This window comes from Colobus angolensis, unplaced genomic scaffold, assembly GCF_000951035.1.
Source record: "Colobus angolensis palliatus isolate OR3802 unplaced genomic scaffold, Cang.pa_1.0 Scaffold6, whole genome shotgun sequence".
Taxonomy (NCBI): domain Eukaryota; kingdom Metazoa; phylum Chordata; class Mammalia; order Primates; family Cercopithecidae; genus Colobus; species Colobus angolensis.
This window is the reverse complement of record NW_012119598.1, coordinates 18,914,514-18,940,736: the sequence shown is the minus strand read 5'-3', so window position 1 is coordinate 18,940,736 and position 26,223 is coordinate 18,914,514. Positions and strand designations below refer to the sequence as shown.

The 26,223-nt window shown below is 40.2% G+C and overlaps 1 protein-coding gene across 1 annotated transcript in view; it reads left to right on the top strand.

Annotated features, from left to right (window-relative positions):
• KIF13A (kinesin family member 13A) overlaps positions 1 to 26,223 on the top strand; it is a 233,544-nt gene that overhangs the window by 79,371 nt on the left and 127,950 nt on the right. The window contains exon 2 of the mRNA XM_011962918.1: positions 11,626 to 11,638. Within this exon, the coding sequence (XP_011818308.1) occupies positions 11,626 to 11,638 (13 nt within the window). The remainder of the gene's footprint in view (positions 1 to 11,625; positions 11,639 to 26,223) is intronic.

Sequence of the window (26,223 nt, the reverse complement as noted above, 5' to 3'; positions counted from 1 at the left end):
CAGGAGAATGGCATGAACCCGGGAGGCAGAGCTTGCAGTGAGCTGAGATCGCGCCACTGCACTCCAGCCTGGGTGACAGAGCCAGACTCCGTCTCAAAACAACAACGACAACCAAAGAAAACCCTTAAATTTATTAGAAACCCTGTGGTGAGAATTTTAAGACTTTGCTGTTACTGACTTTATTTCAGAAGTTTATTGCTTCTGTTATACAGTTGACACATCTTTATTGTAGAAAACATTTTTGACAAAAACCAACAGTTAATTAAAAAAAAAAAATCTTGTCTCCCTATTCATTTCAGTAGTCAAACTGTTAAACTATAAATTCTTGATTCTGGCCTGTAGGATACCTCTTACATTGGTAATAAGATCCTACTTTTTGGTACTCAGTTGGAAATTCAAGTTGTTTTGGGAAAGGAAACTGAAAGCTGTATGCTCCCTTGGTTTCTGTTTCTAATTTTGGAAATACACATATAGACCATGTGTTTGCTTCACCTTTTATTGCCAGCTTTTCAGGTCATGAGACAGTACTGCCAGGTTCTCTAGCTAGCGATATGGGCGATACCCACTACTTACCAAATTGGGAAGTAAATGCAAATTTTATAATATTGGATCTATTTTTAAATACGGACTATTGTTAAATTTTAGACTATTATTCCTATGTCCATTTTGTCAGCTACCTTGGCCTCAGTTTCACTGTCATGGAGCTGTATTGTACCTTACATGTAGGTGTGGCTGTATGTGAGACCAGATGTCAGGGGTGGTTGTCCTGAAGTGTTTGTAGCATATTGCTCTTGGCTCTTTCCGAAAGAAATTCATATCATAATTTAGTTCTTATAAATATGTCCAACTTTATACATATTTATGTAATTCTTTCCAGAGTTTTTTTTTTCCCCACTCTCGCTCTCTCTTTTTTTTTTTTTTGAGACGGAGTCTCACTCTGTCGCCCAGGCTAGAGTGCAGTGGCGCAATCTCGGCTTACTGTGACCTCCGCCTCCCAGATTCAAGCGATTCTTCTGCCTCAAGACCTCCCAAGTAGCTGGAACTACAGGCACGCATCACCACACCCGGCTAATTTTTGTATTTTTAATAGAGACAGGATTTCGCCATGTTGGCCAGGCTGGTCTCAAACTCCTGACCTCAGGTGGTCCACCCACCTCGGCCTCCCAAGGTGCTGGGATTACAGGCGTGAGCCACCACGCCCAGCCAAAAACCTTTTTTTCTTAAGGGAAAGAACCCTGTTTTAGAAATTCTGTCATTGTTCAACTCCCAGTACCCTTTTCCTAGATGAAATTTCGTTTGAGCCTTGTTGACATTTTGCATGTATAATTCAGGAGGAATATTTGTTGTAACAACAGCAATGGCATCTAACATTTATTGAGCAGTAACTCTGCATGCTAATGGTATACAGCATTACCCACGTCACCTAATGCCATCCCTCAACAGTGCTGTAGGAGTGCTCTTCTACTCCCATTTTAGAGGCTGAGACTCAGGGGTTGAGTAAACTCGTCCAAGGTCAACATGGCTAGATCATGGCAGAGCTAGGATTGTTTGACCCCCAATCCTGAACTCCTCACCACTGTGCTTCATTATAGCTTGAAGAACTTTAAGCCAAATATAGTTATGCCAGAAGGAAGTAGTTCAAATATACCAAAGTAGTCCAAAAACAAACCACAAGTCTATCTACTTCAGTACAAAATTAGTTGTTTTTCTTTTTGAGTTTTATTGAAAATGAAAATAGATTAACTGGTGATTTTTTAAAAAGAAGCAGGTTTTTTTTTTTTAAAGAAGGCATATCAGCATTAGCATTTTTAAAAATTGCAAGTGTATTTTGAGTTCATTTTAATTTTATTTCTTTAAGACAGAGTCTTGCTGTGTCGCCTAGGCTGGAGTGCGGTGGCATAACCATGGCTCACTGCAGCCTCAATCTCCCGGGCTCAAGCGATCCTCCCACCTCAGCCTCCTGAATAGCTGGGACTACAGGCATGTACCATCACACCTGGCTGATTTTTAAAAACAATTTTAATAGAGACAAGGTCTTACTATGTTGCTCAGGCTGGTCTTGAACTCCTGGGCTCAAGCAATCCTCCCATCGTGACCTCCCAAAGTGCTGGTGTTATAGTCGTGAGCCACCATGCCCGGCCTCAATTAATTTTTAAAACTGTCAACAATATAATAAGTATCAAACGAATTGAAACCATTTTTTTCTTCATCCATTCCATCAGGTCTGCTTCGAGGTCTGCTACTGAAGTCCCATGCGGAAAGTCCCTTCATGCTGTGGGGCAGTGGTTCAATCTTTGTAGACGTGGTGGACTGGCTAGGTGGAGGGGGCACAGCACTCAACACGTCTTACAGATTTTTCCTTCAAGTTGTCTTTGTGTTCTGTCTTTCTGCCCTACTTTGTGTCTCGTCCTTGCGGTAGTGTCTTAACACACCGTGAGGGTTGCAGTTGGTGCCAGGCAGAGGCTCACCAGTGCGTGTCTCACTGCTGACTCTAGATGGTGTGGCCTCTTAATTCACGCTTGAGTCTCACCCTCCTAAAACAGATCTGGCCATGTCATTCCCATTGCGCAAACCATCTATGGCAATTTCTTCTGAGAAAAGGCTGAGTCATCATGGCAGTCAGTGCTGTCTGCGATTTGGTTCTTGTCTATTCTTCCAGCTGTATGGCTCTCAATTACATTCCGTCTACCTGCTGTTCTCTGAACGTATCCTGTGCACTCTGGCTTTGTTCCAGCTGTCCTTCTGCCTAGGATTTGCTCCCAACACATCTGCGTCTACGTTTTTGTGGCTTTATTTATACCCCTCTTCAGCGGCCCTCAGTTTCCTACTACCTCAGCAGGAAGTAGTCGTTTGCAGCCTTCTAACTCCATGTTGTCATACCAGTTCCTTTTTTTTTTTTTTTTTCCCATAAATGCATTTCCTTCTTGGAGGTTCACTCTGTGTAGGTTTCTCCTACACATTCATGAAGGACACAGAAGTGCTAATTCATGCTATTAACCACATGGATAACCCTTGTAAGCATGGATGATCCACATCATTGAATATCCACATGGATTGCTATCCAATCAATACCTAGCCTAAGCTGAAAGAGCTCTCAACCAAATTCTTTGATGCCAGAGAGGCAATATACAATAGCAGTTACGTGTACAGTGTGCTCCAGCCAGAGACTGCCTGGATTTGAATCATGGTGATGCCATTAACTTGATCTTGTGAAAGTCATACAATCTCTATACCTTGTACCTCAGTATTTTTTATTTGAAAAATGATACAGAGTTTTTATGTGTAGGGTCATTAAATATGTTAAGTGAGTTGAAGCAGATAGTAACAGAAACCTATCTGGCACATAATTAGAACTCAGTAAGTATTAGCTATTAATTAAAGTAATGATCATCCATTCTAATTCACAGACATACTATATGACCAGGTTAGAGTTTACTACCCTGAAATGTGCTGCCTCTGAAATGTTAGGTTTCACTTGTCGACTGTAGCATCTTATCTCACCCAGCACCTCTGCATCTTTACTCTTGAATTATATCCAGACCATGAGTTTCTTACCTCTGCTGTTTTCTCCCAGTCTGTCATCCTCCTGACTTTACTTCCTTCTCTACTCAATTCTTGCCCTACCAGGTCTTCTCATGGAACCATAGCTTCCCCTTGCCAGCTGCAAGAATTGTGTTCTTGAAAAGCACTGCAGCACCCGGGAATAGTAACTAATGCCTGTAATCTAAGCCTCACTTTGAGAGGCTGAGGCAGGAGGATTGCTTGAGCCCAGAAGTTCAAGACCAGCCTGGACAATATGCCAAGACCCTGTCTTGACAAAAAAATACAAAAATTAGCTGGGTGTGGTAGTGCACACCTGTAGACCCAGCTACTCAGGAGGCTGAGATGGGAGGATCTCTTGAGCCCAGGAGGCTGAGGCTACAATGAGCTGTTATCACATCATTGCACTCCAGCCTAGGCAGCAGAACGAGGCCTCCTCCAAAAAAAAAAAAAAAAAAAGGAAGAAAGGGAAGGAAGGAAGGAGAAAGCAAAACGAAGCACCACAGGCAGTGAGATCAAAGTCTTAGAGGAAATAAGAGGTTAGGAGAAAAAAAATTAGAAAATGACATTAAGCGTATATCTTGAATTTAGTAGATTCTGAACGATCTGTCCAGTATTCTTCCAAAACAAACTTGGTGTCATGTCTCTTGAATGAATCAAGCTCTTCACATATTCAGAAAATGTTGCTGTAGTGATTGTAGGTTTGATCATCTGATGACTCTCTTTTTAAAAATTTTCAAACCAGCCTTTGTCTTGGAACTTAAAGTTTTTGACATTTGCATTCTTCTTGTGATAGGTTTCAAAGGCTCTTCCAGATGCATATGTAACGCCTTCTAGTTTTTGTAATTCATAGAAGCTTTTGTTACATGTTTTCAATGTAGGTAATGTTAGATTATTGATACACAAGTATATAAACTTACCTCCAAACTACACTTAATAAATCTTGATTGAAAATGGTACCTACTGTCCTACAAAACCTCATCCCTATACCATCATCCCAGGTCTCACCTTCTCTGCTAACTGTAGTCTAACTGCTGAGCTTGGCAACAGAACAATCTGTGGCCCTCAAATGAGCTGTGTTCTCTGGTGCTTTTTGCACAGATGATTCCCCCTATTGAGATAACATTTCTTTGGCTTGTCAGCTTCGTGAATTCCTATTAAGTCCTGCTAAATTCTGCTCCAGGCGTTTCTCCTCGAAGAAAATTCCCTCTTTGCCCAGTGAATCCCCCGCTTTTTTGGAGAGCTGCTATGCACTTTATATTGTATTGTGATATGTGTATAAAAAATCAGTTTCTTGTTTGAAAGAAAAAAGACTAATTTATTTTTGTATCCCAACAGAGTGGCAGAAAGTGCATGAGAAATGTTTGTTGACTGAACATAGCTCTTCATTCCTGTCTCTGTTGTCACACTTACTACCGTCCACTTAATATTAGTTATACATGTATATATCTGTTTCTCTTGCATGGTTTTAAGCGTCCGGATGTCAGAGACCATGCCTAATTCCCCTAAATATTCCCTCAAAGCACTCATAATATGCATTGTGCGAGCTGCTATTCAATAAATACTTGCTGATTAGGAGAATACTTAGAACAGGGGTGTCTCATCTTTTGACTTCCCTGGGCCACATTGGAAGAAGAAGAATTGCCTTGGGCCACACACGAAATACACTAATGCTAATGGATGCTAAAGAAAAAAAAAAAAAAAAAAAACCACAGAAGAATCTCATAATGTTTTAATAAAGTTTGCAAATTTGTGTTGGGCTGCATTGAAAGCCATCCTGGGCCCCATGAGGCCCGTGGGCCATGGGTTGGGCAAGTTTGACTTAGAAGATTTTGATGACCTGTTTAGTTCTCCAAGTTGGAATTGACAGTCACAGGCTTCATAATAAGGAATATGTCCTTAAACTAATTTCCAGGAGGCAAATGCCATTTAACTGTGTATCTTTCAGATCTAGGTTGCAGCCATTTCCAACAATTAATAAAATATTTTAATACATGAAAGAGAAATTTCTGGTTCAGAAGATACTTCTCTGATCACACACATCTCTCAAAGTACTGACTGGTGTAGGCCATTGTACATCAGAGTCTTTGGCCGCCAAACTTCTAAGTAGCTAATTATAGTCAATATGCTGTAAACAGTGGTCAGAGGACTCCTTGACCCAGTCATCTTTCAGAATGAAGTGTGGGGAAAGAACTTAAGCTGTTTAGGATTTTTACTGTTGTTGTTGCGACAGGCTATTTATCTTCCTTTATTTTAGTCCTCCTTATTGAACTTTCCAGGTCTGTACTACCTAGTAAATTAAATACAGACTTCTCCTTTCAAGACCTGTCCCACTATAGGTCCGATTTATCTTTACCATTTTCTTTTTTCTTTTTAAGTCATAGTCTCACTCTCACCCAGGCTGGAATGCAGTGGTGCAATCTCGGCTCACTGCAACCTCCGCCTCCCAGGTTCAAGTGATTCTCCTGCCTCAGCCTCCTGAGTAGCTGTAATTACAGGCATGTGCCACAACACCCGGCTAATTTTTGTATTTTTAGCAGAGATGGGGTTTCACCATCTTGGCCAGGCGGGTCTTGAACTCCTGACCTCAAGTGATCCACCCACCTCAGCCTTCCAAAATGCTGGGATTACAGGCATGAGCCACCACACCTACTACTTTTTTAAAATTTTTAGTAAAGATGGGGTCTTAATGTGTTGCCTAGGGTGGTCTTGCACTCCCGGACTCAAGTGATCCTCCCACCTTGGCCTCCCAAATTACTGGGATTACAGGCATGAGCCACGCCGCCTGGCAACTGTACTGTTTTCTAGTGTTCCCCCTACCCATCCCCGCCAATATACTCTCTGTTCTCATCAAACTGAACCCTTGCCAAGACACCTAGAATATTTTCATTCAAGTACTCTTGCTAACACAATCACTTCTATTAGAAGTGGCCCACATCCCTGTTAGAGTCTTCCCTGTCTTTGAAGACCCTTTCCAGATCCCCTCTCTTCTTGACCACCACATCCTCATGCCTGCATTCAGCTTTGATCCCTCTGTTCTGTGAGTTCTTGTGCCATTTTGTTTGTACCTCTTAAAGCACTTACATAAGTATATATTTCAAAAGTCAGTTAAAACTTATTTTTCTCTGATAATTGTGTGTATTTTTAATAGCAATCTTTTTTTGTTCATCTCAAATTTTAGCCGTACTATCTATGTCAATACCTGAGATTATTGAGCTGCTAGATTTGTTGCAATATGGAAATCCCATTGCATCCTTCAAAATACTTTTTTGTTTATCCAAATCATTGATATGTTTTCCCCAAAATATGTTCCTCCAAGAAAATTCTATGATCAAATAAGTTTGGGGAATGCTGCTGTTGAAATATTGCATTGAATATGCAAGGAGAGTAACAACATATATTAGCATGTCAAAGTCTCTGAAAAGTACTGCCTTAAAGAAACCCATATTTAACTGTGTTCAGCAGCATTTCTCAATTTAGTTGATGTCAGAAGCTTTTTAAGGGCTTGACCTTTGTTAACATCCCATTCAATTTCTATGCTTGTGAAATGCTGGTCTAGAGAAATAATTATTTTTAAGTAAGTCATCAGAAATATTCTGCATTTTCTGACAGTCTCTGAAGTCTTCACTGCTGTTAAATGCAGGTAGTCTTGCCCCAAAATTGCAGGATTGTGGTGGTGATTTAAGTAAATCCTCATAACTGGATTATATTTAACTCACTAATGTAAAAGAATTATTTCTGAGTTCTTATACTGTACTCAGCCCTACATGAATAGATGGGATTGGGGACAGCGATTATATACCATGTGACCTGGCCTCTGTTTTCAAGGGGTTTAAATCTTAAAGATATATGAGACTCAAATGCAGACAAAGTTACTGAAGGCAACAGAACTTTATGTGTGCCAATAAGTGCTAAGCTGTTTTGTCGACCCTAGGAGTCTTGGGATATTAGAAGTAGTGAAGGCCAAGGTAGTCTCCAAGGCTGGTGAGGAACTGAGAGAGCTGAGCCTTGAACTGTGTCTTCAAGAGTGGGCAGGTATGATCAGGCAGAGTGGAAAGACAAAGTGGGATAAAGGCATGTAAATTGCATGAGTTGTGTGGTAAAATCTCATGGTGTGGGTGACCTGAAAGAGATCAACCTGCTTGTCCTGGGAGAGAAGAGGAGCTTCAGTGTTTTGCAAAAATAGAACTACTATCGATGTAGAAAATAAGAACTGCCCCTCCTTATTTTCTCTCCAAATCCTGGAACCTAGAATGTCTTCTAAAATGTCAAATTGTATTTAGTTTATTTCTTTGGAATATACAAAAGTACTAATACTTGACTACTTAGAGAAGTTCACATGATGAAAAACAAGGATGTTTTGGAGAATGAAGGGGAGGATGGGCATTGGAGAGTAGTCAGAAATAAACACACCTTTAGGCAAGTGTCAATGAAATGCTGTTTTCTAAGGAGTCAGCAACCAAACCTATGTGTCGGGGTCAGTTAGGTCTGTTTCAAGGGATGTTCTTTTTTTAGTTCACTAGATATTTACTGAGCAAAATCATTGCCTCTTTCTGTAATGAAGCCACATCGGTATCTCAACAGTAGTCTGTACTTGACTAACAGTCATGGCTTTGACTGATACAATCAACAAAAGGCCTTTTTTTTTTTTTTTTTTTTTTTGAGACGGAGTCTTGCTCTGTCACCCAGGCAGGAGTGCAGTGACCTGATCTTGGCTAACTGCAACCTCTGCCTCCTGGGTTCAAGCAGTTCTCATGCCTCAGCCTCCCTAGTGGCTGGGATTACAGGTGCATGCCACTGTGCCCAGCCCATAATTTTTAAAGTACGTGTTTGTATGGTTTGTGTTGAATCTGATAGATGTTTATATTATTCATTTTCATTTCATTTGTTTTTCAACTTGTTAAAAGATGAACTTGGTGCATTAAAATGTTAAAGAATGTATTTGTGCGGATAGTGATTCATGAATTGGGCAGCTCCAAACTGGAAGGGGTTTGGGGCACCACTGAAGGGTCATGAAGGGAAAGCTTTTGTAGGGTGAACTCAGAAGGAAAGCAAAGAAATTATTTGATTGGTTAAAGTTGGAGCAGTTGTTTCATTTGTACTGTCCCAGTGGAAAATTCTTGATTATGTGCCTAATGCTCAGTTGGCTGCTGGTGATTGGAGGTGATTGGCTGAATTTAAGTTTTGTCTTGTTTATGTAGAAACCCAGGACCTTGAAGCCATCTCAGCCTGTTAAGTTTATTTTAGTACTTTATATATATGAAAGGGATGAAGATTAAGATAAGATTTCATATGTATATGAAATTTTTTATTTTTACATTGTAATATCACATGAGTTTTTTTTTCCCCCTAAAGGATAGCATACTGTATTCGATTATAGTGTCAGTATTACTGATACTGGAAACATTTTTTTCCACAACTACCAAAGAAGGACATATAGCCTCTAGAGTTTGGAGCAGTAACCTTGAATCTGAATTAGGATGAGTGAGCAGCCCATCACCTCATTCAAACCTTAATAAGGTGTATCAATGAATGAAGTGGAGGGTGTATCAATGAATGAAGTACAGTGTATATCAATGAATGAAGTACAGGGTGTATCAATGAATGAAGTACAGTTATGATGCGCTACAGGGTTTACTTTTCCTTCTGTAGCAAGGATCCTTGTTCTAAACTGAATATTGAGTAAGTCTGGGTAGCAGCAGATGAGCTTTGTGGCTTCCCTTTTTTCTTTTCTGCCCAGTCTCCATTTATTCTTAACATGCAGTCTTTACTCAGAAACACAAAAGAAGGTAGCAGAATTATGTTGGTATTATGGGCTATCTTCTACGTGATAAAGACTTTTAAAGTGCTTAAAATGCTTAAATAGAATTGGTTTTCTAAGAAGAATGAAGAAAACCTTCTTGGAATGTCAGTGAAGAAAGGATAATTTTGTTGCTGACGGCTAAGAAGGTGAATGTACTACTGGCTACAAACCAGCACTGGTTCATTGCTGCTGGTGGTGGTTATGATTGTGCTGTGGCTGTGGCATAAAGGGCACATATGAGAATTCCAGAGAGCTCACTGGGATTCCCCTAGTCTGTCCCAGCCCCGTTGGTTACTGGGTTCATCATAACGTAAATGGGAAACCTACATTTAATTACCTTTGGTCCGTGCTGTTTCATATAATGGCCTTATTGTAACCCAAGTGACTTTTCTTTCCTTTGTTAAATAAAGCAGTGATTTACATGGCTTTTAAAGAATAAAGCAAGCAAAATGAGAAGGTGTAGTCAAAAATGTGGTTCATAAAGTTTTATTATTGTTCTACCTACTTAGAACTGAGGTCTTTCTGAATAGTCTTCCACTTAAGGACATTTTCATGGCAGAAATCTCAAGTTTTTCAACAGTATGGAAATCCATGACTTGCTTAGAATTAAAAACACTTGTGCATTTTTATTTATAACCTCTACAAATGTTTATCTTGTTTTAAAGGGTAGACATACAAATATGTTGAGACTTGCTTAATGGCAGCCAGAGATACCAGTTATTCTAGTTCCCCTCTAAAACCTGAAGACAAAAATCACATTCCCATTGTGTCTGTCTGAGGGAATGACATAAGGCAATAAGGGGTCATTCTCTTTCAGCCAATTCGTGGAATTTCAAGAAAATGATGTTTCAACTTCATCATTATAGGAATGGGATGATTTTTCTTCCCTGCACTCAAAAGTATAGAATTATGCATGTGATTGGACATTTTTTTTCCCCTGCTACTGAGCTCTCAGTTTTGTTCAGGTCCCTCAGAGCTCTGTAAGGAGTGTCACACCCAGTGATGGAGAAAAGGCATCCTGCTGTTTTTGTATGTACCTTTCTGTGTCCTCTGCCCTGGAAAATCTATTTTCTGAGCCCCATGATTCTATTTCCTATGAATAAGGATTAAAGCCGTAGGGTAAATGCCCCCATTTCTTTTTCATAGTAATTTTACAGTTTATGAATTGAGGATATCAGATGTTGATCAAGAGTAACTATCAGGAAGGCCAAGAATTGTCTTAGGGTTGCATAACTTAGAAATCATAATTGAGCTCCTTAATTTTGTACATGAAGAAAATATTTTCAAAGCAAGTCAACCTAACATTTTATTGCCTTGAAAACTGTTTCCTAGCCAAATGCAGTGGTTCACACCTGTAATCCCGACACTTTGGGAGGCTGAGGTGGGAGGATTGCTTGAGGTCCAGAGTTTGAGATCAGCCTGGGCAACATAGTGTCTCTTAAGAAAGTAAAAAATTACCCAGGTGTGGTGGCACACACCTGTAGTCCTAGTTATTTGGGAGGCAGAGGTAGGAGGATCAGTTGAGCCCAGGAGTTCAAGGTTGCAATGAGCCATGATCGCGTCACTGCACTCCATCCTGAACAACAAAGTGAGACCCCATCTCTGGAGAAGAAAAGAAAGAAAACTATTTCCTTTTCAGAGTTTTTTCCAGGTGCAGTTTCAGTCATTTCTGAGTTATTAACGTGTAAAAACAGACCTTTTAACAAGTGCATGTGTGGCTGATGGTGGGGAAAAAATGGAAACTTGCTTTTAAATGTCTATTCAGTGTTAAAGTATATGAGTTATTTAAAACCATGGTTTTTAAATGAGAAAAACTCCCACATATATTATGTTAGAGTATATGTATTTATCAAAGGAAAATATGCATATATTTTAACAAAAATTTAAGAAAAATTTAAATATAAAAATTGATTTAAAAATATTTAATCACATGCAGTAAGGATTGTGGCATCTTTCTTTATCTTGATGCTCTGCCATTGGCATTTCTTAAAAATCATTAAAAATATCTGAATGATTGTCTGATTTCATTCTATGGAACCAAGAGAGAAATCATTATGTCCATGCCATGTTTTTGAGCAAATATTAAGAGTTTATCACTTCAGTCAGTAATGTGTTTGAATTTGGCTTCTGATCTTCGTGAAGAAGAATATCTTTCAGATCATGTTATCAAGGTGCTGAATTTACCTTATGTTTTTTCTCTTTCATTGTTTCCCTCTGATGTGGCTGCTATGTTGACAATCCTCTGTATCCCTGCTGCTGAATTTGTTTTTTCCATCATTAAGGAAACCTCCCAAGGTAAGCACTAATATGAAATTTGGCATGTATACTGCTTTAGTTTGCAAAAATCCAGGATTTAATTTATCACTGTAACCCATGTAGAAAATCTGTCTCACTGAGAACTAAAAACAGCATCCTAATTTAAGACTCACACCATGAACAAACAATTAATGTCAGTATTAACATAAAGTTAGAATGTCAGTCTACATTGACAGAGCACTTTCACACATTATTTCATTCTTGGAATGAATGCTGTAATCTTCAAAGCAAACCTGTCAGATTATTGTTTCTGTTTTCTTGATGATGAAATGAGACTCAGAGAGATGAAACAGCATGTCTGAACTCACAGACTGAGTGAATGGAAGAGCTGGAACTGCACAGTATCAACACCCTAGAATGTGGAGGGACAACTATGGTGATATTGTAGGATGGTAGTTGGTAACCATGATTACTGATTGGACAAACGATCTTTTCCTGGCCCCACTGAGATTAGTTGTTATCATTGGAAAAGTTCTTCACACTTTTAAATAGAGATTCAACATTCTACCAACTTTATATGCCTCATTGGAGTTCCTAGCCCATCACAATGGCCACTAGTTAGTTTTTTCCCCACCTGCTCTGGCCAACCTTTGATGGCATCTTGACCAGTGAGAAGCCTAGAAGTTAGAGAATAGTTAGAGGAGGGAAGTGGGGGAATATGAGAAGTAAGGAATCTGAATGACCAGCCCCTGAATAACTGAAGATTGATTTTGTTACCAGTGAGCATTTTGTTGAGTATCAGAGGGACACTTAGCACCAAAAGGAATGAGAAATTTGACCAGCCCCTGGCCAGTGATGCTGATTATAGCTGTGTTTCTTGAGATAGGATTAGAACAGGCTTACCTACACAAACTATATGATTGGAATCTAAGACAAGTTGGGTGACGGTATGGAATCCAGAAAAGACAAAGCTTACTTTCCCCTGGGGTTATGAAGAACAATCCATCTCGGATTATGGAAACCCACTAAAATGCTGCTGTATGCCTTCTCCTTATTTAAGACATTGTCCTTGGCACTAAGAGTTTCAGCTTTAGCAAGGAAGGCATGCATTGAACAAATGATAATGAGATCTGTTAAGAAAGTAGAAATATATAATATATTAGAAAAGTATTGGCAGTGGCATTCTGGCCGAATCTAGGGAATCAGGAGATTCTCCCCGAGCAATTGTCAGTGTAGACATAATCCCTAAAATTGGTCTCTACTAGAATGTGTAAGTGCTGTTTATCTAGTTTTTATATCCCTTGCTGTTGGTTCCCCAAAGTTTCAGGACAGTCAGTCTTGTAGTACAAAGTATTCCCCCCACAGAAAAATATCAGTGAAATACTGCACAACTCCACATATGCCTGCTTAGTGAAGGAAAAGCACTGAAATGAAAAAGAGACACAAAAACATTTTTAAAAATCACTATTGCTTTGTACACAGGAATGTTCTTGTCACTTTCTAGTGAGCATATATAGCCTAGTGGTTCCCAGCCTTATTTTTGCTGGATATCCTGTTGATTGTTCCTAAGAAGTGTCATGAAATTTTCAAAATAAAATGAAAGCTGAATCACGATGTTAAACAATGCCTGTATGCATGCCATAAGGCACATCTGGAAAGCATAAAGATCATCTTGAAATCAAATAAATGACTCAATAGAATCAAGTAAAGATGGACACAAAGTAGATACAGGCCTCGCCTCATAGAAACCATGTAAATGTTGAAAGAAAGTGGGAAAGAGCAAGGTGCTTTTAATGATGATTATGTAAGAATAAAATTTTATTTAAAACGATGAGATTTGGGCATAAGTAATCAAAAGCCTCAGAGAAGCCTGGTTGTTTCGATTTAACAAATAATTATTCTGGGCAGGGGACAGCTGATGCATGAGTCAGACAGAGTCCTAGCATTCTAATGGGAGTGGGGGGAGGGGAATACTGTTGAACCCTGAATGACACAGGTTTGGACTGCCCAGGTCCACTTATATGCAAATTTTTTTCAACTAAACGCAGACAGAAAATACAGTATTCGTGGAACATGAAACCCATGTATACAGAGGGCCAACTTTTCCTATAGGTGGGTTCCAGGGGACCAACAGAGCAGGACTGGAGTCTGTGTGGACTTTGGTATACATGGGAGTTCCAGAACCAATTTACCACATATACCAAAAGATGATTGGTATGTGTACAATATAATGTAAAATTGATTATATTAAAGACGAGGCAAAGTATTTGTGAAATTCACAGAAAGTTCCTGTTCAGACTTCTGCTGTCAGAAATGACAAACTAAGTAATTAGCATTGCCTTTTCCACTGAGGACAACTAGGACTGGACAAAATATTAAGAACTTATGCCTGAAGACACTGGAGATAAGCCAGGTTAGTGAGGAATTACTAGACCAAGAACTAGAAAGAGGTAAAAATTTAGAGAGATGAACCTAGCGTTTAGATATATGCCATTCAGGAAGGAGCGGCTTAAAGACGGAGCAAATACATGCAGACGGACTGCTTTGTGGGGCTGAGGAGGACAAAGTATTAGAGTTCAGGTCCTTCCAGAGGTGGAGTCCTTGCTAATCTCCTTATACTTTGGGTTGGTAAAGTTGATTGAGATGCCGCCGGGGGTAGGGTATGAAAGTGAAACAGAGGTAAACCAGCCATCACATGGATTCTTGTGTGGTTCCAAGTCATTTGTATGATCCAGGAAATCTCAAGCACAAAAATTGGAACAAAGTGATACCAGAATGCAGGTGCCCATAGGCACCTGGCAGAAGTGAATGAAATCCTAAGTCTTTAGTGATTCCACAAACTGTTTTAAAAATACAATGTCCAATACACCATCAAAGTTAAGGAGGTACGTGACAAGATGTGACATGAACAAGAGCCAGCAGAAATAATAAAAATTAGAAATAGACCCATAGATGCTTCAGATGGCCAAATTATTAGACACGAACTCCAAAATAAATATATTTGTTATCTTCAAAGACAATATAAGATTGAAAATGTTGGAGAGAACTAGAAATTATAGAAAGTGGCATAACTGATTTGGAAAATAACCCAATAGAAATAAATCCTCAATCTGAAAAACCCAAAACCGAAATTAATAATTTAGTACAAGGCGTTAGCAGCAGATAGATCCAGCTGCTTTGAATCTATTCTTAAGAAGATCCAAATGCCTAGCTGGTCCAGTTGAGTTAATGATAACTCAGCCATGGTTGAGTTACCATTATTCTTACCCAACTGCTATGCAGGAAAGGTCTCACATCCTTTCTATCAATCCCTGGGACTGTACTCTTTGAATACTACTATTAGTAGTAACAGCTTTCTTTAATTGAGAGGGAGTTGGGATAGGGATGAATAAGTAAAGCATAGGGGAAGCTGTACTGTGTGATACTGTAATGGCAGATATATGACATTATGCATTTGTCAAAATTCATAGAACCATACGGCTCAAAGAGTGGACCCTAATATAAACTGTGGAGTTTAGTTATGAATAATGTATCAATATTGGTTCATCAGTTATAACAAATGTACCACACTAATAAAGATGTTAATAATTGGGGAAACAATTCTTAACAGTAGGGAGTGGGGACAAGCGAGACTGTATAGGAACTCTGTACTATCTGTCCAATTTTTCTGTAATCCTAAAACTGCTGTAAAAAACAAAAAGTCGTGATTATGAAAAAATCACTATAATTCTTATTAACAGAATGAAAAAGAAAAACTATGTGATCATATCCAAGATGCAGAAAAAGACCAGGTGCAGTGACTCATGCCTGTAATCTCAGACCTTTGGAAGCCAAGACAGGAGGATTGTTTGAGACTAGCCTGAGCAACATAGCAAGACCTTGTCTCTACTAAATATAGAAAACAAAAAAAGTTAGCAGGGCATGATGGCATGTGCCTGTAGTCCCAGCTACTTAGGAGGCTGACGTGGGATGATCACTTGATTACAGTAAGTTGAGGCTGTAGTGAGCTTGATCATGCAACTGCACTCCAGCCTAGGCGACAGACCCCTCCCGGTCTCAAAAAAAAAAGAAAGGGATGGGACATGGTGGCTCATGCCTGTAATCCCAGCACTTTGGGAAGCTGAGGTGGGCGGATCACGAGGTCAGGTGATCAAGACCAGCCTGGCTAACACAGCGAAACCCCAACTCAAAAATACAAATATTAGCCAGACACGGTGGCGCGCACCTATAGTCCCAGCTACTTGGGAGGCTGAGGCAGGAGAATCACTTGAACCTGGGAAGCAGAGGTTGCAGTGAGCTAAGATTGCGCCACTGCATTCCAGGCTGGGCAACAGAGCAAGACTCCGTCTCAAAAAAAAAAAAAAAAAAAAAAAGATGCAGGGAAAAAAGCATTTGACAGAATTCAGTATTTATGATACAAACACTTGCAGCAAGCTAACAGTAGACAGAAACCTCAATATGATAAAAGGCCCATGAGAAATCTACATCTGACATCCTATGTAGTAGTAAAAGACTGAATACTTTCTGCCTAAAATGGGGAATAAGGCAAGGATATTGATCTAACAACTTACATTGTGCATTGACAGGAGGTCCTAGGCAGTGCAATTAAGCAAGAAAAATAAGTAAAAGAAATTCAAGATGGAAAGGAAGTAGCAAAAGTATATTTACAATAAGGTACCATAAGGTTGTATACTTGGAAAACCTTAAGAAATCTGCAAACAAGCTCCTGCAAGGTGGCAGAAGAAAGGTCAAAATACATTTCTTTATACTGTCAATAAACAATTCAAAAATAAAATTTTTAACCATCAAAACATCAAAAACATTAAATACTTGGGATACATTGAATGAAAAACACGCAGAGCTTCTGAAAGCCCACATTTGGTTATTTGATTGTAGACAGATGTGCCAAGAGATAGAACTAGGAGAGTGTCAACTGTGCTCAGGTAAGGGCAAGGCGTAGAGTTGGACTAAAGGTACATGAAGAGGAATCCTGGGTGACTGAACTGTATTTACCCAGAACACTCCTGACACCAAATATATGGTGTTTTCCCCAGCACCAGTAAATTCTCCAGTTCTCCAAAATCAGCTGAGTGCTTTACTATCTGGTTCAATTCTGGCATGTTACCTGGAGTTAGCACAGACCTACAGGTTAAGGGCTCAGTCCCACAAGGCTGCCTCCACTTTAGATGCCATTCACAAGTCCCAGGTTGCCACCTATACTTCTGACCTACCGGCTATAAATCAAGAGTTCCCATGTCCCCCTCCTCAGGTTCCATACTTTGCTAGAATGGCTCACAGAACTCAGGAATGCCCTTTACATAATATCACCAGCTTATGATAAAGGATAAGACTCAGGAAGAGTCAGATGGCAGTAATGCCTAGGGCAAGGTATATAGGGCAGCATGAAGCTTCTTTGCCCGTTCTGTGTGTTCTGCCCTTCCAGTACCTTCTTGTGTTCAGCAACCCAGATGCTCTCCTATCCTTGTAGTTTAGGGATGTTTATGAAGGCTCCATCACATAGGGCTTAATTGATTGAATCCATTGAACTCAGTCTGTAGCATCTCTCCCCTCCCAGAAGTCAGGAATGGGGCTAAATGTCCCAACCCTCTAATCCTGCCTTGGTCTTCCTGGTAACCCACCCTATCTTGAAGCCACCTAGGGACCCCAGCCACCAGTCATCTCATTAGCATACAAAAGACATTCCTACCACTGCAAAGTATCACCCAGCTGTGACGGGTCTTGATGTCAGGGTTGGACCCTGATACGTTCAATGTCTCTATTGCCTGTTTTGAACAAAGCTTGATCAGTAGGGAAGCTAGCAGTGGTATTCAGTAAAATACATCAGAAAAGAAAGGTAATAAGAGTTTGCACAGGAGTAGTGCCCGTGAGAGTAGGAAAGAGGAAGGGAAGAATTATGAAAACATTACAGAAATAAAGTAACCAGGACTTTGATGCTAACAGCATATAGGAAAAGACAGTACAGCAAGAGTCAGAGATGTGTCTGGGGTTTGAAACTGAGTGAATGAAAAATCAGCAGAAACTAAAGAAGGAAGAGCTAGTTTGGTTCAGTGGGAAGTTGATGGGTTCCAACTCAGGTGGCTGAGTTGGAAATGATGGCAGCCTTCTGATAGAATGCTTAGCAGGTGATACGAATTTGCAGACCCTGCCTTACAAAGATCAGGTAAATTATTGGGGTGAAGAGAGTAGGAAGTGGAGGAAGAGGGATGTCTTGAAAACAGGATTAAGTGGAATAGAAGATATGAGAGAATAGAGGGTAGCACCTTGGGACTCACTCCACTTTGGAGAATGAAAAGAGGAGGAAGAACCAATGAAAATTAAGAAAAGCCGCAGATTTATAAATGGTGCTGCTGGTGGTGGTGGGGTTGAGAATTCATACACTTGTTCTCCCCAAATTGGGTTTCTTTCTTTTTTTAAGAGACAGGGTCTCACCCAGCTTGGAATACAGTGGCACAATCATAGCCCACTGCATCCTTGAACTGCAGCCTCAAACTCCTGGGCTTAAGTGATCCTCCTGCCTCAGCCTCCCAAGTAGCTGAGACTAGAGACATGAGCCACCACACTTGGCTAAGTTTTTAATTCTTTGTAAAGATGAGGTCTCACTCTGTTGCTCAGTCTGGTCTCAAATTCCTGGCTTCAAGCTATCCTCCTTCCTCAGCCTCCCGAATTGGGTTTCTTTTGTTCCTAACTCCTAAAAGTTATTTTTTCTAAGTGTTGTGTTAGGGCAAGGAGAAGATGAAGATAACTCTTCCAGCTGAGTTTTAAAAGTTAGATTTAAAATTCTTTTATATAGCATGTGTAATGTAGCATGTCAGAATACAAGGGAAATGTATATAAGTTTCTGTCTTTGTAAATTGCTTTGTACCATGTCTTTGGATTTTTCTCTTTGATAAATGTTACATTTTCTAAATTTGCACTCTTGAGTGGAGAAACATTTATTTCAGCATAAGCCTCATGCATACCCTTTAGTACTTTTACTAGTTGTGTATTATGGTGTAGTATTTATGGAAGTGTGTTTTGTTTCTTTTAGACAGAAAAGCAGAAAAGCAAGCTTTTGGGCAAACATGAGACATCTGCTTCTTACCTCTCCGTAGTTTACAGGGGAAAAGAGAGGCTTTGGCTCATAATTTGTAGGGTTGGAGTATCTTTCCTTCTCAGTGTGACTGTAGTTTTGAGTCTGAGGTTTTTGTCTGAGAAGTATTGCAGATAGATGTAAATGAGGGAAATTCGACTGGGTGTGGTAGCTCATGCCTGTAATCACAGCACTTTGGGAGGCTGAGGCAGGAGTATTGCTTGAGGCCAGGAATCTGAGACCAGCCTGGGCAACATAAGGAGACCTTGTCTTTAAAATAACAATAATAACATTATTATTATCATCATCATCATCATTATTATTAGCTGGGCATAGTAGCATGTCCTTGTAGTCCCAGCTGCTTGGGAGGCTGAGGTGGGAAGATCGCTTGAGCCCAGGAGTCTGAGGCTTCAGTGAGATATGATCATGCCACTGCACTCTAGCCTGGGTGACAGCAAGACCTTGTCTCTTTGAAAACGAAAAAAGAAAAAGAAAGCGGAAAGCGCTTGTTAGTTTAGCCACCTTCTGATTAACTTTGGATTTTGGCAAGAGGTGGTGCAGAGGAAGAAGACACTTGTGTGGAGAATCACTTCCTAATTATGCCATTACACGTACTCTATTGATAGGTACAAGCAAGTGTCCTCAGTCAAAGCAGCTCTGCCTGCCGAAGCCCAGTTTCTGAATTCCCAGGTGGCCCCCAGAATGTCTGGCATGTTCCGAGACCCCTCGCTTGTCATGGTTTTGTCTTATCTGGGACAAGTATCTTTCCTTCCTGAGGAGCCACACTGAAACACACAGGAATAAAAAAATGAATTCTTCCTCCTTTTTTTCTTCTATCCCTCAATATTTATTGAGCACCTTCTATGTCTCAAGTTAGCACTACAGAGCTTGAAGAGATTTTTTTTTTTTTTTTCCCCGAGATGGAGTTTCGCTCTTGTTGCCCAGACTGGAATGCAATGTGCGATCTTGGCTCGCTGCAGCCTCCTCCCAGGTTCAAACAATTCTCCTGCCTCAGCCTCCCAAGTAGCTGGGATTACAGGCATGTGTCACCACGCCTGTAATTTTGTGTTTTTAGTAAAGACAGGGTTTTTCCATGTTGGTCAGGCTGGTCTCAAACTCTTGACCTCAGGTGATCTGCCTGCCTCGGCCTCCCAAAGTGCTGGGATTACAGGCATGAGCCACCACGCCCGGCTAGAAGAGATTTTTAAACTATGACTGTTCAAACCTTTTTATTCAAGACCAAAGAGACTGATGCTTAATTGGCTAAAACCATTCCGGGGGAGAGCTTGGCTCCAGTCTAGGCCTCCTGATTGCCAGTCAGGTACAGTCCAGGATGATTTCAGCATCTGCGGATTTTGTTATCCTCGGGAGCTCCTGGAACCAGTCTCCAAGGATACAGAGGGACAACTGTATTTTCTATGACACCACATGATTGTAAATGAGTTTTTCTATGTGTTGGATTTTATGTGCCAAGATACAAGGAAAGAGTGAGAAGGAAGAATCTGGGGGGAAAACGTAGAAATCACTGAAAAATCAATTTGTGTAGGATCATATTCTTTTTTACTCCGTTTGCTCATTTTAAACTCACGATTGTTTTGTTGAGTATCATATAATTTCATGTGTGATTTATTTGAGTAGTTAGAGCTTGCGAATTAAATTCACTTTCAATGTTTTTTGTTTTATTTATGAGTTAGGTTAGGCTACTGAACTTCAAGGTGTTTGATCTCACTTCTATGTTTATAAATTTTTGGCAAAATTTTAAGCTGAAGACATTGACTACATTATAACAAAACAAAATTGTTACTTTTTGAAACTGAATCATTTGAAGAAGCACACAGATACATACCAAACACCAGCCTTTGTAAAAGTTGCTCAGAAAAAGTGAGGGGGAAACCTTATTAGGTACAGTTTATGCCACCTGAAATGCAACTTTATTTGTCTGGCTTCACAATCTGTGATTGCCTTCATTTTCTCTTGCCTCTGCTGTTTTGCTACTAAGCATTTGGCCTCAATGAGGTAAGATCTAGACCTGTACTATTCAGTACAGTAGCCATTTAGCCACAAGTGGTTTACGAACATATGATATGTGGCTAGTGTTCCTTGAGATGTAAGTGCAAAATATATGCTAGATTTAGAAGACTTGGTACAAGAAAGAAAAAGAATGTAGGATGTTTTTTATATATTTGGTTAAATATATTATTTTTATATTAAATTATTTCATCTCTTTTTACTTTTTTTGTCTTTGTTTTTTTGAGACAGACTCTCACTCTGTCACCCAGGCCGGAGTGCAGTGGCATAATCTCAGCTCACTGCACCCCCTACCTCCTGGGTTCAAGCAATTCTCTCACCTCAGCCTTCCAAGTAACTGCGACTACAGGCATGTGCCACCACGCCCGGGTCATTTTTGCATTTTTCTGTAGAGACGGGGTTTCACCATGTTGACCAAGCTGGTCTCGAACTCCTGGCCTCAAGTGATCTGCCCACTTTGGTCTCCCAAAGTGCTGGGATTATAGGCATAAGCCACCATGGCTGGCCTGTTTTTACTTTTCAACGTGACTACAAAAACATTTTAAATTATTTATATGGCTAGCATTATATTTCTATTGGACAGCTCTGTTTCAGATCAAACACATGGCTTACTATTGAACACCAGTATGCTTCCTAACGCTTTTGCTTGTTTCATTACATAATCAAATGCAGCAGACCTACCTTGATCTTTTACATTTTTACTTTTATATCTGGGTCCAAGAGTGTTGCAGCTGCGTGAACTCAATGACAGCATAACCTTCTCGCTATGCATTTTTCCTAGGAATTGTTTTTATCCATTCAAAATGTATTAATTCAGCAAACATTAAATGAAAACTTTCTGTGAAAAGTATTGTGCAAGGAGTTTGTGGGGCTCAAGAGTGATTAAACTAGTGGTTCTTGTTTTCTAGAATTCATAACATGATGAGGAAGATTAGATATACTATAATCCAAGTAATGGAAAATAGATGATGGTAACGTCATCATTCACTACCTCAGTACTTTGTGTCTTATGTCTTCTGAGGAAGGCGGCTTCACAGCTCAACATGGAGTTTCAGTAGGCCTTCCAAGAATGGATAAGATGTAAAGATGCAGAAATTTAGGATAAGAATCAAGATGTAGGGACCAGTCCCAGTGGCTCACACCTGTAATCCCAACACTTTGGGAGGCTGAGGCGGATGGATCACCTGAGATCAGGAGTTTGAGACCAGCCTGGCCAACATGGCAAAACCCCATCTCTACTAAAAATACCAAAAAAAAAAAAAAAAAAAAATTAGCCGGGCATGGTGGTGGGTGCCTGTAATCCCAGCTACTCGGGAGGCTGAGGCAGGAGAATAGCTTGACCCGGGAGGCAGAGGTTGCAGTGAGCCAAGATCCTTCTATCGCACTGTAGCCTGGGCGACAAGAGTAAGACTCTGTCTCAACGAAAAAAAAAAAAAAAGAATCAAGTGGTTTGTAAAAGAAGACAAGAAAGTAATTGATGTATTAGGAAATAAGTTGCACACTCAGGTTAAAGTGTAGAGTACGTGAAAGGAAGATCGTATTTTTAAAAAACTGGGAGAGTGTAGTTTATAGAGCTTTGGGAGTCTGGACTTAATCTGGTAGGCTATGAAGATCATTTAGGATCTTTATATAGAAAAGCTACATGATCAGAACTGTACTTGCAAGAAATTCATACGGCTGCAAGACAGAAGATAATTGATAAGTATAGAATGTAGGGTGGATAATGATCTAGGTTCACTTTAAAGGAACTGCTTTGTGTGTGAGTCTGCTTATGCTCCATGATGCAGCAGTAACAACCTTAAATGTTCAGTGGCTAGAAACAACAAAAATATATTTCTCTGATGTTACATGTCAGCCGAGGTTCCCTGTGGCCATGTACCATATGACTTCAATCTGGGCTCCAGATTGAAGGAACAACCCCTATCTGGGAGTTGCTAATACTGTGACAGAGGGGAACAAAAGAAAGACAACTGTGCACTGGCTTCTTAAAGCTGTTGGCCAGACTGGCATATGTTACTTTGTTCATACTTAATTGGCCAAAGCAAGTCACACAGCCAAGCCTGATGTCAGTAGGGTCAGGAATTATATTCTTTCCTACTACAGGCACTGCATGCCATGTAGCAATAGGCAAGGTTGTGTAATTCCCTTACCAGGAGGGCCAGGAGTCATTTGGAACAGTAATACAATATACCACACTTTGTCATTATAAATCATATTTCTAAATGCTTTTTTTTTCTCTTTTTAACAACAACAACAAAACAATCCTCGGAAACATAGGGTGGTCGTGGTGGTGGTGGTTGTTAGGTGGTGGTGTTGTTTTTGTTGTTTTGAGATGGAGTTGCGCCCTTGTTGCCCAGGCTGGAGTGCAATGGCATGATCTTGGCTCACTGCAACCTCCACCTCCCGGGTTCAAGTGAAGTGCTGTGTGTTTCTATCTTGAAATTCCTACAGGTTCTACTCTTCCCTTTCTTTCTTCCTGGCTTTGTTCAGAACCAGATGTTCTCACTGTAACTCTGTGCCTTTAGATGTCTACAGTGCCACGGGCAGAGTACCAGGTCACATGGAGTATAGGCCCCAGGAAGAAAAGATACCCATCTCCCTTGTCTCTTTGTTGATCCATCTCCCTGTCTAGAACAGTGAAAGCCTTCTGGACGAGGGAGTCTCTTGGCTCCCACTTGGCCCGAGTCAGCCCCAGCAGTGTGAACTCTTCATCAGTCCTTTCCAGCGTGACTTAACTGGGAGTAAATGTTTGCAATCCCTGGACTGCCTCGGGTCCTTTAGCTTTGGTCACCTGGGGCCATAGAGTCAGCCTAGCATTCTCCTCTCTGTGGCTGTATGCACCTGGCATGGTGCAGTGAGGCAGAGGGGACTGGAGAGATAGGCACATGAAATGAGGTCTTGGTCCAGAAGTTCTGAGCCAGACCCAGAGATTGCTCATGGTGGTGATGTTAGCATGACTCAGATTTAATCTGTGTTTTATTTTTCTTCTCATTTTTATGAGTAACAATAATCATTTATCAGAGATAGCAGATAAGATCTGATAGCAGATGCTTAGACATTTGCAACTTATCTTCTGGACTGTTTTTATTGAAGAAGAAGTATTCTGTGTTTGAAAATATCCACATCACCTTTGAATGTGCTGTTGGAGAAGTTATTTGGGTGGCTAGGTTTTTTGAGAAGTGATCAGGATATGAAAGAACTGGAGATACCACAGATTGTGCATTTGTGACACTTCCACCCCCACCCCTCAGCAACCAGTAAAGCGGATTTTGAAAATGAACGATAAAGGATTAGATATGAAATGAGTAGTGTATTTGAAAGAGTTAGAATTGAATTAGTGCTTCATTGCTTATGCACCACTAGTTTATGTGTACAGTGTTAAATGGAAGCTCTGTGCTGTTAAAATATTGGTCTGGGTTTTGAGAGGATGATTTCCTGTTTTCAGATTTATTCATTAAATGAATGAAAGCATGAATTAGGTCTTTGTAGAGATACCTTCTCCATGCATCCACAGAAATTTGAACTGCAATGCAGAGTAGTATTTTCCAAAGATAATAGTTTCCTAGAACAGACTGTGCATTCCCTGAGATCAGGGACAATGCCTTGTAGATGTGCAGCAAATGCTGCTGGCTTTGAATCTTTAAGAGGCTTTCACATCTTCATAATCAGTCAGTGCCAACTGTGTAATGTAAGGCATTATTTGGTATGTATATATAGGCATATGTAAAGGAAATGATTAATTACATTGCCAAAAGACAGCTGTTACTTGACAGATGTTTAAATGGGAAGGTAGGTCTGTCAGTAAAACTCACCAGTAATAAAGGTGATGACTCTAGCGTTCCTTAGGAGATATGTTGAGATACAGGCTGGAGTTCCTGCTGGCAGAGCTGCTTTTAGAAAAGCAGTAGTGAAGGCAGTTTTGTGATCACACAGACTCTCGGTGCTGGGTTTTCCTTTCAATTTCAGTCCGGTTCCTCTGAGATGAATGAAATTTAACTCTTCCTTTTTTTTTTTTTTTTTAATGAATCTTCACATCTTTGATATTAAGAGAAAGATGAAAAAGAGAAAAGCGTTGAAACTTGGCATTCAAAGAAAAATTTGAACGTGAAATCTAGAACTTTACTTGGTATGACTCAGTATTCATAACATGGTGTGGTGAAATGTGAACAAATTCAAAGTGTCACTTTCAAATTAATTGTAGTCTTTCAAATTGACAAAGTTGAAAAGTAATCACAAAACAGGACATTGGCAAGCTAGTGTTCCCACAACTGGAGAAACGGGGCTTTTCAGAGAGCTCTGGGGCTCAGTTTTTCAAAGTAGGTAGTGGCAGAACAGGCTGTTAATGGCAGCTGGGTCTGCAAATGTGAACAGCGGATTAATTGTACAAAGAGAGGAAGAAGGCAGTGTAAAGGAGAGGACACACTCCTTCATACAAAGCAAAGCAAGTCCACATAGAGCAGACTTTTTTCCCGAAGGGAAGCCGTTTTGATTTTAGATTTGGGTGCTAGGAAGTAGTGTGTTTTGCATTGAAATTTTTGACACAGAACCAGATAGTCTGTAGCAACTCCCACACACATGGCCTTTTTTTGCCTTTTCACTTCTCTTTCTATTTAATTCAGCAAATACTGAGTACCTATCTACACTCTCCTATACCTAGAGGGAATAAAGATAAGTTAGCACAGTCCCTTGCTCAGAAAACCTCCCTGCTTGGTGAGAATATAAAGTATTTAGGTTGGTGCCTGGTACACAACAAATGCTCTACAGCAGTAGCGGTGCTATTAATGGGGGGAGAGAAGTCCATCAGTACGTAATGATAATATTGATAACAGTAGCTGCCATAGACTGAGTTACACTGTGTGCCAAGTATTATCTTAGTAGGTATTCCGTTTATGTTACCACAAACCTAAATTAATGTAAAATGTGCAGTTATTTAGGTGGATGAGCGTGTGTTAGAGAGGGAGAGCTGCTGGCTAAGACAGCACAGAGGAGGCAATAATTACAGGGAGGAAGTTGAGAAAACATTGGAGGAGGGGACGTTTGAACAGGTCTTCAGTAGTGTGAGTTGTACTTCACTAGGCAGGGAAGCAAGGTGAGGAAAGGGAGAGAATTACAGGAAGGAGAAATTCCCTTATAGTTCTACATTCTCTTCTCTTTTTTTGTTATTATTATTATTTCCTTTTAGCAATGGAATCTCACTAGGTTGCCCAGGCTGGAGTGCAGTGGCTATTCACAGGTGTGATCATAGTTTGCAACTTCAAACTCCCGGGCTCAAGTGATCCTCCCACCTCAGCCTCCCAAGCAGCTGGGACTGCAGGTTCATACGACTGTACCTAGCTCTTCCCTTTTTTCTTTTTTCCCCTAGACATCTCACTGTGTTCAGTATACCCAAAGGATTTCTTGGTCATTGGTGGAATCTCTCAGAGCTGAGAAGGTGACTGACCATTGACATAATATACAGATGTATAGGGTCATTGCTTGTGTCTTTTTGGGAAAGGAGTGGGAATCC